At 40.4% G+C, this 14051-nt stretch overlaps 1 protein-coding gene across 1 annotated transcript in view; it reads left to right on the top strand.

Annotated features, from left to right (window-relative positions):
• Nucleotides 1-13452, top strand: part of SLC1A7 (solute carrier family 1 (glutamate transporter), member 7) — a 79148-nt gene extending 65696 nt beyond the window's left edge. The window contains exons 8-11 of the mRNA XM_015423291.1: nucleotides 3642-3836; nucleotides 6717-6851; nucleotides 12124-12223; nucleotides 13216-13452. Of these exons, the coding sequence (XP_015278777.1) occupies nucleotides 3642-3836; nucleotides 6717-6851; nucleotides 12124-12223; nucleotides 13216-13452 (667 nt within the window). The remainder of the gene's footprint in view (nucleotides 1-3641; nucleotides 3837-6716; nucleotides 6852-12123; nucleotides 12224-13215) is intronic.
• Nucleotides 13453-14051: the final 599 nt, after the last annotated feature.

Raw genomic sequence — 14051 nt, 5'->3', positions numbered from 1 at the left:
TTCTTGGCTGTCTCCGTCAATTGTGTCTGTTGACTGCTGAGAACACTTTCCATGCTTACTAAAGTTTGGCTGATTTTCTGCATTTGATCCAGCAGAGGACGAAGCATCTCACTTTCTTGATGATTGACAGCCGACCTGGAGAGGCGGGAGCTAGGACCAGAAGTTCCTATCTGCTTCTTCGCTTGCTTCTCCTTGTCTCTTTTTGGCCCCGACATCTTGGCTTATTGTTTACTTTTTAAAAGTCCGTGCCGCTCGGCTTGGGAAAAGATCCCTCTTCTTCGCTTTAACGAATTCCCCAAAAGGTAACTTTACTGCTTTAGATTTTCACTCCCCCCTTTTTCTCATGCTTAAACAAAGTCCCGTTTTGATATGGGGGGGCTACCCGCCCACCTCCTTCACTTTCTTCGGGGGGAATAAAAGGCTTTTACAAGTTTTCGATCATACACTCATGGCTTTCAGTGTTTTTTCTGTCTTTTATATGCGTTTCATCGCTCCATCACTCCAGTGGGTCCGGTGGCGTGACTAGCCCCATCAGGGCACAACGCGGCGGGGCCTTTGGGGCATGGGGAAAGCCTCAATTTCCCGACCTTCGAGTCGGCAAAGAGGCAGCTCCCCGGTGTGCTCCCTGGTTCGGAGCCTTTAAACTAAGGCTCCTTAGTTTCTCCGCTCAAGCGAGCCCCCCCCTAACCGCGCGTGGGCGAATCGCCTCCTGGAGCGTCCCGAGAGTGCAACCGCCATTCGCCTCGCCGTGGCCAGAAGTCCACTCAGTCCTGTTTTTTGAGGATTGAGTAGACGCGGGGAAAATTGCACGAAGCTGTGGGGCAAAATGCGGCCGCGTAGCAGCTTGTGTGAAATTGACACGTACCATCAGGGCAAAAGGGAGGAGTGAGCGTGGAGCAGCGCTTGTGGGAAATCACCCCCTAACACCCCGTTGAGGATAAAAGTCCTGTTTCTATGGCTGGTGTGGTAGTGGCAGTAGTGCCCTGTTTGAGTGCAGAAGGCAGCTGAGTCAGTTGTGATAGCAGCTATAGTGAGACAGATGGAAACTAGACATCATTCCGCTGTGGGCAAAATAACAAAAACTGGTAATTATTTTTGGATCACAGATCTATACATTCCACATGTATCCCTTCTGGTTAAACAATACACACAGAAGGGGCCTTTCATAACGTTCACATTAAGTGCATGATTTTCAGATAACCTTAGAGAAGACTCAAGGGTCAGGTTTATGCATCTTGCAGAATGTGACTATGTAGATCCATTTCAGTCTGGGTTCCCAATTAGCAGGAAGTCACAGGACACGGTAATAGGGGGGGGGGAAATCTTGATCAACTAATGTTCTCTCATGCATTCCTAATAAACCAATCCTTAATAAGTAGGTTAGTTAAGTAGCCATTATTGGCATGGAAAAAAATCGATACAAGTTAATACAGTTTAAAAGGTAAGTGAAAACCGCAAGATACATATACATCAGTGTAAATATAAGATTATTTCTGTGAGATCCCTTGGCGTACCTTTATAGCAGAGTAAAGAAACTTAGCCACCTTTTTGGTGACATTAGATGAGAAATCATTCAAAAGTCTATAAACCTTAAATGCATCAGAACAGTCCCTCATCCTAACTAGAACAGAGTGTAAATGCATATAATGTAAATCTGTATACAGGTGACAATAAAGAAGAACATGAGTGATTGACTCAACACATTTTTATTACAAGGGCAGTATCTGGCGAAGTAGGCTATCTTATTGAATCTGCTATAAAAAATAGCAGAAGGCATGGCATTACATCTGGCAAGGGAAAATGCTCTGCGCTGCTGTGGCACCTGCAAAGAAGATAGATATGGGGTCATTTTCCCAGTAATAAGGGGAATCTCAAAACTCAGCGGGGAGCAGGTTTTCTTGGCCTAACTGAATAACTTCTGGCGTTCAATGTCTAGCGTTCTGTTTTTAATTTGATGAAATGCAGCAGTGAAAGTCAGCATAGACAGTGCATAAGAAACAACCTAAGCTGTCTGCAAAACTAAGGCAGAGTATGCAAGGCAGAATGTGCTGTTATGAGAAATGTTGCATGTAATGAGAGGTGCAGTTAATGCAACCAGGAGACATTCCAAAAATCTGATATGACAAGTCATCTTGAGGTCAGAGTGAACATGGCACATCATGAGATGGTGTGTGCAAGGAGCAATTGAGGAGGAAGGCAGTGGGGGGGTTGGATTTATACCCCGCCTTTCACTCGGAGTCTCAGAACAGATTACAATCTCCTTCCCTTCCTCTTCCCCACAACAGACACCCTGTGAGGTAGGTGGGGCTGAGAGAGCTCTGAGAGAACTGTTCTTGAGAGACCAGCTCTGAGAGAACTATGACTGACCCAAGGTCACCCAGCTGGTTGCATGTGGAGGAGTGGAGAATCAAACCCCACAATACAAGAACTCGTGGGCACTCAATGAAATTGCTGAGCGGTCGAGTTAGAATGGATAAAAGGAAGTCCTTCTTCACCCAAAGAGTGATTAACACATGGTATTCACTGCCACACTAAGTGGTGGCGGCTACAAGCATGGACGGCTTCAAAAGGGAATTAGATAAGCATATGGAGCAGAGGTCCATCAGTGGCTATTAGCCACAAGGTATAGATAGGGGCTCTGGGGCAAGTGATGATCTGTCATCTTGGTGCTTGGGGGGGGGGGTCAACAGTGGGAGGGCTTCTAATGTCCTGGCCCCACTCCTGTGGGGACCTCCTGATGGCACTGGTATTTCTGGCCACTGTGTGATACAGAGTGTTGGACTGAATGGGCCTTTGGCCTGATCCAACACTGGCGTCTCTTATGTTCTTATGTTCTTAAACCCGGTTCTGCAGATGGGAGTCTGCTGCTCTTTAACACTATACCAAACTGGCAGCATGTAGCCCTCCATGCTATAGAGGGTTTTTTAAAAAATAGGGGTGTAGGTGTTTTCTTTAGCTTTGCCAACTTCCAGGTGGAACCTAGAGATCTCCTGGAATTACAACTGATCTCTCAGTTCCCTGGAGCTAATGGCTGCTTTAAAGAGTAGACTCTATGACATTCCTAAAAGAAATCAACCCTGACTGTTCCCTGGAAGGCCAGATAATGAAACTGAAGCTCAAATACTTTGGCCACCAAATGAGAAGGGAGCACTCACTGGAGAAGACCCTGATGGTGGGAAAGACTGAAGGTCAAAGAAGAAGGGGACGGCAAAGGATGAGATGGTTAGAGTGTCAAAGATGCAATGAACATGAAATTGAGCAAACTTCAGAGGACGGCGGAAGACAGGAAGGCCTGGCATGATCTGGTCCATGGGGTCACGAAGAGTCAGACTCTGTGCGACTGAGCAACAAAAATGGCATTATACCCTTCTGAGGTCCCTCTCCTCCCTAAACCATGCCCTCTCCAGGGTCTACCCCCCAAATGGCCAGGAATTTCCCAACCTGGAGCTGGCAATCCTGGTTTTCTTCCTGGGGACATGATGCTAGAACGCTATGAATGGAGTATATTGGTCTCTTACATCGAACGTGGTCACTACTATGGAATATTGGAGATCTCAAGTTTTTGTTTTAAAAAGCATGCAGATTTCTAAACCCTAATGGTTCTGTTAAACCGCCTATTCTTATGTGTTTTATTCTTGCAGCTCAGCTACTTTGCCTATAACCTTCAAGTGCTTGTTAGAGAATAACCATGTGGACAGAAGAATTGCCAGATTTGTGCTTCCTGTGGGGGCCACTATTAATATGGATGGAACGGCCCTTTATGAAGCAGTAGCAGCAATTTTCATTGCTCAAGTAAATAATTATGAGCTGGATTTTGGTCAGATCATCACTATAAGGTAAAAAACCCAACTTGATCCTATAAATGTAGGACATTTCCCTGTCATTTGAATACTGGGCATACGCGGCTGAAACTTTAAACCTATTATCTAAATGTGTCCAGAAATTTAGAATCTCTTTACCCGAGTAGTTTAAGAAAGGACAATTACTTATAAGAAGGGAAAGTTCATATATGCTATTTAACAGGTGTTTATACAAAAAATAATAAAATAGCATCTTGCTGCTGAGATACCCTACTCTAGAGTGGTCTCACTGATTTCCATGGGAATACTCAAATGAACTAGTTGGAATTTTTGTGTGCCCATACTATGTTTATACTGGTTTTTCAGTGTTGGGGGGGGGGGAGTTGTGAATCATTTTTTTAAGCCATACATATTTTTTTTCATTCTCCATTAGTTTGATCCTAAATAAGTCATTGACCTTTTTCCAGTTATTCCCTCTCAATACAATAAAGATTTCTGGTAGAAAGGAGAGATCTGATGCCCCACAACAAGCCTCTTCATTAACTCTGAGATTCTTTGATGATCAGATCAAATTCCAGGTCACTTTTCCATCCACACTGTAAATATGCTCTGTTCATTTTGGCTGCTTTCAATGCCTTTTTATAGAAATGTAGAAATTTTATACAAATGTTTTAAACCTCCTGTGTTGGTGCTCAGCATAACATTTTGAAGGTCCAATATTATTGCTCCCTTTGAAAAAAAATCAATGGTGGTTTTTCAGTCGTAACCGAAGCTAAAATTACCCAAATACATTCTTTTTTGTTGAATATTGACAGGAAAACTAGACAAACTCAGGAAATGAAAGGACCATTGTAACTTTGAAGAATAATTGAGGAAAAATATATATAGTAGAAAAATAAACAACCTTAGATTGGCATAGTTCTCCTCTGAGATGTTATGTAACTCCGAAATGTTGAATGTGTCTTCATTGGTTTGCTTCTTCTAAGGCCAACTTCATTTCATAAATCCACAACTGGAAACTGGCTTTAGAAAATGTATGTTAATGAAACCATGTTCAAAAGGGTCAGTGATCAAATGAGCCCATAAACACTACCTCCGATCTGAAAGTTCTTTCCCATCATGCCAGATTTCTGTGGCTATTACAGGAAAGCACTCTCTGCATGCTCTGAGGCATGCCTTTCCTTTTATGTCACATATTTCAGGGCTAAGCCTTGGCATTCAACAAGTTCTGACAGGCTGGAGAGAGCTGTTTTTGTAACTACAAATTTCCCCAGGAAAAGCTTCTGCTGGCTGAGCCCAAACTGCAGACTGGTACAATGTGAGCACCTCCTTTTGCCAGTGGGGATGTAGGGTCCTTTACAAATATTAAAAGGCAGAAGAGATCTAGCTAGAGAGGAGTTACCAGAGACTATACTGCCTGCCACAAAATACCTGAGCATGGGTTAGGGGAGTGATCTCCCACATGATGCTCATGGGCAACATGACAACTTCCAGTGGATTTCCTGTTGCCCATTTACTTCTTCCCCAAGGATATCTTTGCCAAAACAAACAGCCAGTCCTGCCTTTCCTTGACCACACTGGAGCAAGAGAACTCAGACACTTTCCTTCATAGAAGGATGTGAGGCTTGCAGCTTCCTGACATTGTGCGATTGGCCATAGTCTTATTGGCCATAGATCTCCAATTTTGTTTGTTGCTCCTTCCCTGTTCTCAAAATTCTAAAGGTACCCACATTCTGAACAAGCTGCAGTAGATGAACAAGCAGATCTTGCCCCCTCAAATCATGAAATATATAAATATTGGTAGACTAGTCACACTGCTGTTCTGCCACAACCGAAGTGATCGGCTTTATGTTGGAATGTATTTATGATCTGCGTTTTCAGGTCTGATGCATGCTGGTATTTACTGCCAAGAGCAGGGAAATCCTTGCAGTTAGTTTTGATGCAATTATTTGTCTTGTTCCATACTGGAGGTCTGCCCAATTTATTACTCCTCCCTCCCCATATGCCCACCAAATGCACTCCAACAGTCATATCTGGCAGCCAAGCACTGGCAAAACAGAACAAAGGCCTAGTGTACTGAATTCAGCTTTGTGGATACAAGTTATGCAGTCTGTACTTGAATATGATAAAGATCTAGTTAGGGACTGAATTCTCTTTTGCAACAACTTCAAAACAATATACTTGGATGTCATACTACTTACTCTAATAGGGGTCACTGAGTGAGAGATTTCGATCAGCAACTGGAGTTAAACTTTGCCACCTGGAGTACACAAGAGGTAGTTTGTGAGTTAGGCAATTCCATCTGTTTCCTAGCTGTGTCACATGGCTTCCTCTCTGTCCTCATACAAAGTGGTTCACTATGAGCTAGAAGCCAGAATGCACAGACTTGTTTCACAATTTTCCTGTAGTCGTGTCAAGCCAAGAAACAGGAATATGGAATAGACTTGCAGCACTCACTTGGTTTTGTAACTGCAGTGTTAATCATACTGTCCAATTCATTTTGTTTTGTCAAGGTTTCTGTATGTGAAATGCTTATAAACAAAAGCTTTGGAGGTGAAATCTTCTAAAAAGGTAATCAGATGTGCACACTTGAGTCTACAAAAGACAGTATACCACATACAGCAACCTTGGCAAAACCATATGGATGGGGGGGGGCTATGTTGCAGGTTGTGGTTTTATGCAAAAGCGAGCAAGTGCTACTGTTCTAACATCTAGTTCCCTTATCTTAGGATACAGGCCTTCCCAAAAATCATTATCAGCATTACTCACCACAGAATGTGAGACTTACTGGTGTTGAAACTCAAGGACTAGTAGCTTGGACCCAAAAATATTTATGGAAGAATATTCTGTTTAGTTCCAGAGTTCGGTGATCTTCTCTGTTAAATCTTAAATGCCTTTCTGCTTCTTTTATAAAAGCATCACAGCGACAGCTGCCAGCATAGGCGCCGCTGGAATCCCACAAGCTGGCCTTGTAACCATGGTCATCGTTCTGACATCAGTGGGGCTGCCTACAGATGACATCACTCTAATAATTGCTGTTGACTGGGCATTGTAAGTGACTGAAAGTGGTCTTTGGGCTTTCCTTCTATCTCCAAATCCAGATGGTTTTGTCAACATTGGACAGTTCAGTTCGTAGGAACTTAAAGCACACTGTGAGCCAAAGGAGGGAGAACTAGGCTTAGTCATGAAAGCCATAGTCCACTCCCCCATGGCTTGGTTAGGTGGCTTTGCTGTCTGCATCTGAGAATTGCCTAGCTGGCTCAGGTCATCTAGTTCAGTGACAAACTAAATGCCCACAGAAGGCTCATAAGCAAAGCGTGATAGTGACGGTCTATAACGAAATGAACTTGTCAATGTAGTTTACCTAAGGTGTATCCGAGGTTCGTATCCTTTGTTTCTGTTTATTTTTTACCAAATGCTCCCTTAATCAGGGTCTGTGGGGTTTAAAATAAACCTATAGTAGACCAGCTTGTCCACAGGAAAGGAGAAGAAGGCAGGTTGGAGCAGTGAGGAACTGTTGAACGCTTCTGTTCTGATGCAACCCTTTGCATTGTAAATATTTATGGGTTTTTTGACAAATAAAAAAATAACTGAAATATAAAACCCCAAGGAACTTAAAGTGGTACAAGCCCTTCCAGTCATCCCATGACACAGACACTTGCTGCTGTTCATCCCCAGTATCTGAATATAGAAGTATACTGCTTCTGAATATAGAATTTAATTATCTTCCATGTTTCATTAGACCTATCAACCATGTGTGTGAGAGAAATCTCCATAACATACAGATTGGAAAAGACTTTGCATATTAAAAGTACTGTTTAAAAAAGTACTGCTACTAATAACCTTCACCCAGAATTAATTTATTATGAAAATAGCACTTGTCCTTCTTGCTGTGCAAGACATGAACCAACCTACTCAATCTCAATTTATATATCTTATTCAGTAAATACTAATTTTTTAAAGATAGTTGGTTCGCATCCATTTTGTGTTAGAGATAAGCCGATTTTCAGCAGTGCACATTGTGGCTTGCAGTAGCAAGATATCTAAGCATACTGGCTGAGGCAAGTCTGTCCTCTTCATGCAGTCTCATAAAAGCTTACTGCACTATAATATACAGTTATTTTCACATCTGTTAGTGGTACAAGAACATTGGCTCAGGTTGTTGCATTGCCACCGCATGCTAGATTTGCTTATGTTGCTGGCACAATGCCACAAGATGTACACTAGAATAGTCCATAGACTCCATTTTTATAAAGAAGTCAGTGGACACCATTGCCAGTGTACTGCATTCTCATAGTTTCCATCCATGGCTTCCTTGTTTCCCCATCCTAGTTCTTACCTGATTTGCAGTTATTTATTTAACGTAAAATGCAATGACAAAATCAGTCAGTACGTTTTTTACGTGTAATGTGCTGTTCAAGTTCTCAGGGTTTCTGTGCCTTAAAATGTTTTCTCCTTTGCTTTATACTGCTTCCTATTTGTTTTCATAGTTGAGTATATCCGAGTCAATCTCTTTGCTGTGGTATTTTTGAATAGATTCTTAATTATCAATTGGTGGAGCTTTAATTACTGTTATTCTCTTTGCAATCAAAGCAACAATTGCTCCGATCAATTTTGAAATTTGAGGAGAGATGGAGTGTCTATTATGCAAGCAGGAGACAAACTTAGAATGAGAAACAGTTTTTAAAAATTGTATATAAATATATTCCAAAACATATAAATGTATTACCAGTTTGGTGTAGTGGTTAAGTGTGCGGACTCTAATCTGGGAGAACCGGATTTGATTCCCCACTCCTCCACTTGCACCTGGCTGGATGACCTTGGGCAAGCCATAACTCTGGCATAGCTGTTCTAGAAAAAGAGCAGTTTCTGTCAATAATTCTCTCAGCCCCACCTACCTCACAGGGTGTCTGTTGTGAGGAGGGGAAGGGAAAGGAGTTTGTAAGCCGCTCTGAGACACCTTTGGGTAGTGAAGGGCGGGGTATAAATCCAATCTCTTCTTCTTCTCTCTCTAGAAGAAGAATGAGAACAAGCTTTGAATATAAATTTATGAGGAACTGTGCTTTGAACAAAAATATCTTTTATTTTTTATTGTGATATATATAATAGACTTTCCTTTAAATTTTGGTATGCTAAAAGCTATGGCTAGTATGTATAAAAGATAAAATATGTAACATAGAATATGTAGTAGTTATGAAATTAATAATATAGTTACAAAATAGATGTTACGAAATCTGAAATTTGAAATGTTTGAAGTAATGACTATTGTATTCTATAAAAATGTCTTAAAATTATAATGAAGGGGATGTTGGGGAGAAATATTTTCTGTTCTATATACCCAGTAATGTATAATAATCTTTGATGTATATAATTTGTTATATGATTAAAAAGGCAACAATTGCTCATTAATTTTTATTTTATTTGTTATAATAATTTCATGATTACAAAATTATCAGCATGAAAAGTTGCTGTGGTTGCAAAGAGAAAAGGAGTAATTAAAGTGCCCCTCCTCTCCTTTCCTCTCAAGTTACCATGTTGGAAATGCAGGAGAAATGTGATTGGGTGTAGTGGCTGTAGGAAACAAAAGTGATAGGTCAAGGGAAATTTAGCCTCCTCTAACTTTTCTGCTTGAAATCACCCTCTGTCTGTATCCCCTACAACATCACATTATTCAGCAGTGAGCTGCATTTGAAGACATGAATCTACCACTATTACACCCAGTTCTGCCCACAGTTGCCTTCTGCTCACTTTCAACATTACAATTGTAAGTTAGTTGGGCCAGGAGCTTGCAGTTGTTTTGCTTTTGTTGTTGTGTAAAGTGGCATGTACATTGATGGTGCTATATAAAAGATAATAATAGAAATGACAACAACATAGGGTTGGATCCAGTCTAAACTGGCAATTTCCATTTATTCCCCTTCCTGCTGTACACCGTCCTCATGCCATTCCTCAGATTTCCCCTGTCCCCTAGGAGGAGCATTTCATGGTGATCAGTGGGTTGCGGTGGCAAGTGAAGTCAAGAAAGTTCCATTCTACTGATGGAAATGTTAGGCTGGATCCAGCCCATAGGGTACATCTAAACATCAGCTACCTGTGCTCCTGATCTGGTCCCTGTGTGAGATAAAGCAGAAGTGCAGGAAACAAGCAAAGTCGGTAATTTGGGGAAATGTATCCCCCCCGCTTTTTTTTCTTTTTGCAGTGTACAGTGATGGGTAATAAAAGGAGGCAGATAATCCAGAAAGGCTCAGAAGTTTAGATTTTATTAACTTCCTTTACTTTGCTCTCCAGGTGGAAATTGCATATAGATATTAATGTCAATTAATTAGTGTGAACTCTATCGTAAATAATTTTGTTGCTCTGCACCTTTTAACTGACATCATATACTTTTAAAATCATTTGAAAGTACAAGTTTTGAATACATAACTATATGTAACATTCATATATTAGTATTTTGGGAAGGCTGTAAATAAACCAAATGTACATAAAGAATTGTATACTGGGTGCTATGTACTTACACATTACGTACTCTGTATAGATTCTTGTACTAATCAAAATTGACACTTTTTTGCGATCTGTAACAATGTCCAAAGCAGCTTAACTACTGTTGTACAAAAGAAAAGTACTTTAAAGCATCTAATGTTATGGTGAATTGTAGTTAATTAGCTTTGGAATTCATAAAGGAAAGTTTATCTTTATTCATATATGTCCACACACACTTAACAGCATATGAAAACCTTTTTGGTTCAACCCAACTTCATTCTCTATTAAGCTAAAAAGCTAAAATCTGGACAATGCTGCTCTTGGACCATCACTTGCTTTTCTAAGCCAAACATCTGGATGTTCCTGGATTTCAGCTTTATGACCCACATCAATATATTAACCAATGTGATTGACTTTTCAGATGTGCTTGTTTGCACTGGAAAAATGAGGAAATTACATGATGAATTTCAGATTTAATGTAGCTTTGCCAAGATGAACTTGAGTCAGCTTCAAATAATGTACTAAAAGTAGTTCCAGCTAATACACCTGCCCTTTCCCCTCAATTTTTTATGTTCTTGAAATCAGCTTATAAACTGCATTTTGCAAATGTTTTCCTTTTCAGTATTGTCCTCTGAAAAACTGAGAACTCAGAATGAAACGGATTTTAACAGGCTATGCATAAAAGGAAATGGGAAAAAATGTTGAGAGAAAATTAAATGTTACTAAAAAGCTAACGTGACAGCAACAGAGAGATGGAGATAGACACAACCTTATAGTATTTCCAAACATACAGATGTTTATCTTCCAGCAATTCATTCCTTTACCTCAACCTATGTACTCTTTCCCTCTCTATCCAACAACAGCAAATGTCCACAATCTATTTCTTTTCCAACTGGAATTAAAATGTTGTGTTTTCTATTCTCCATCTGGACATGCTTAATGGCTCCCCCTGCGAATTTGTCTTTTTAAAAAATTAGACTATATAAAGTTCACTTCCCTTCCTTGTTCTCCTGGTTTTGTCTTTACAATATGTTCCAGTTTTATTTTTAAACTTGGCTCAAGATTTGCTTCCTTTGTTATTTGCAAAATATTCTTAATATTTCTGAACTGGTAGAATAAGAGGATTCTTTCTTTACTTTCAAATCCTCTAAAGTTCTGCTGGATTCAACACTTCATAAATTTAGCTCCAGATCAACCCACATGGAGATTCCTGGTTGCCAGCAAAATAAAATCAGGAGACCAGAAGCACATTGCCAGTTGGGGAGCTGGGCTGGATTTCTGGTTATCCAGAATGAATGTGGGTATTTGTTTAAATATTTATATTGCTTTTTGTCTAGCAAAGTTAGCCAAAACATCTTACAAGTAGCATTCATGTAAAACACCACACAAAATAACTGACATGTAATAATCTAAAAATGCTAAAAAAATGTAAAAAAACCCCAAAACCACCAAGCAGAATAAAGCTGAACAAAGCTACTGCAGAATTAAAACAAGGAGCCAAATTATCTACTTAAGGTTAAAAGAGGGAATCCAGTTAACATCATCAGAATTAAAATAGGGAGACAAATTAATGATATTAAATTTAAAACCCTCGTATACAAAGCTATCTTTGCCAGAAGATTAACAAAGAAAGTGTCAAACAAACTTGCAGGATAGAAGATTCCACAATCCTGAGGCCATCACCTTTAGTCCTTGTAATGTGTCACCAACTACCAAACTTCTGAAGGCAGTGGGAAACCGTAAGCCCCACTGAATTTAATTGTTAACTTCTGAGTAAGCATAAATAAGATTTAGATTGCATGAAAGGGAACCTCTGCCTTAATGTTACTGCTTTGTTTGACAGGGACAGGTTCCGAACAATGATCAATGTCCTGGGGGATGCCCTTGCTGCTGGAATAATGGCTCACATCTGCAGAAAAGAATTCACCAAGGATGGATCTGAGGTAGGACCAAAGCAACAAGATAATTTTGAGATGTCACTGTGGAACACAGAAATAGCTGTTGCTGTTAGGTTCTCAGATGTAATTAAGAGCAAAAAGATTGAGTTGTATTGAACACTTGTTTCTTGCAGGCAGAAAAGTACTCCTGCTGGGTTGGGGTGATTTTTGCAAATTCTCCCCTACCACAGCAGATCTCAAAAATACACCCTGTACTGTTCCTGGGGTACCTTGAACCTTGAGGGTTTCCGTAGAGGACAGAGGCACAGGGTGTTGTAGCAAAAAGGCAGAGGCAAGAACATTCTGTTCATAGGATTAACTACCATTCAGATTCACTATTATAATAAACACAGAACAGAAGGACTTCTCTAGAGTATTGATAAGTACTGCCACAGAAAAAGAATCAGGAAGTGTGCATGCCTTGCAGTCAAGGCAATAATAAAAACCAGTTATAGTAGCGGCAAAGTGGTATCCATGGATTGTCAGAGTTTGAGAGTGGAAATATATAAGAAGAAGAAGAGAAGAAGAAATGGGATTTACACCCTACCCTTCAATACCCAAAGGAGTCTCAGAGCGGTTTACAATCTCCTTTCCCTTCCCCTCCCCACAATAGACACCCTGTGAGGTGGGTGGGGCTGAAAGAGCTCTTTCAAGAACTGCTCATGAGAGAACAGCTCTAAAAGAATTTATGACTCACCCAAGGTCACACCAGCAGCTGCTTATGGAGGAGTGGGGAATCAAACCCAGTTCTCCCAGATTAGAGTCCACGCTCCTAACCACTACAGCAAACTGGTTCTATAACTGAAATATATATTCAGAAATATATAACTACCATGGCGCAGCCCTCCATTTCAAACTGCTGGTGGGAAATCACATGTTTCAATGTACCTCTTATATCAAATATCTTGGAAAGGAGGCATGTAAGGGAGATGTTTGGGTTGCCACACTTTTGTCTAAATTCTAACATAGTAATCTGTATCTTGCTGATTTGTTTATAGGTGCCTTTGATCTGTGAAACAAAACCTATTAGCATCCACCAGATCATGGCTTACCAAAGAAATGGCTGTGTGAAGAGCATGAATGAGGCCCTTGGGCCAGAATCAGCAAAAATATTCCAGCATCACATACCTGTTCAAGTGGAACAAGAAGAAAACCACATAGAGAACCACACAAAGAAATCCCGCAGTAAAGACCACTGCACTATTGAAATCAATGAACTGGAAACAAATGTGTAACTGCTAAACTTGGTGGTATCTGAAACCTAATAATACCCAATGACTACCTTATGGCTGGCAGTGGGGACAGTATTCTGCCTTGAGTGAAAAGCATGATGACTGCCATGAGTGAACTAAAGCTATGGGGCCAGCTGTGAACATCTGTGAAGAGTGACGGTTTCAAAGGGTGTGGCTTTTTCAATGGGCTGGGTGATTTTAGCACAAAGGAACTGATAAATGGACAACTTTGATCTTATTTTGGGCAACTGATATGATTCCAAAAGCATATTTAATACTTTTGTGGGGATAAAAAGTCTTATCCTGTCAAAGTGGTTCCTGACAGCTCCCCTTCTCCCACACCCACTAATCTTGAAGATAAGTCTGCACTGCAGCATTCAGTAATGTCTTTTGTCTCACTATCCAAAGAGCGGAGTCATGCTTAGTTCCAGAATGATCTATGGTAATTGCACTGATATTTTAGCATCAAGGAACAAATCCTTTTACATATAATCAGTATGGCAACAACCTGAAAAGAGGAGGCCAGGGTGTCATTTGTTATTTGGAAGAGGGTCTTATTCTTATAAACCTTGCAAAATAAAAATAGTTGCAGCATAACAAAT

This window comes from Gekko japonicus, unplaced genomic scaffold, assembly GCF_001447785.1.
Source record: "Gekko japonicus isolate JY-2015 unplaced genomic scaffold, Gekko_japonicus_V1.1 scaffold1079, whole genome shotgun sequence".
Classification (NCBI taxonomy): domain Eukaryota; kingdom Metazoa; phylum Chordata; class Lepidosauria; order Squamata; family Gekkonidae; genus Gekko; species Gekko japonicus.
The sequence above is the reverse complement of the archived record's forward strand: the minus strand, read 5'-3'. Positions and strand labels throughout refer to the sequence as shown.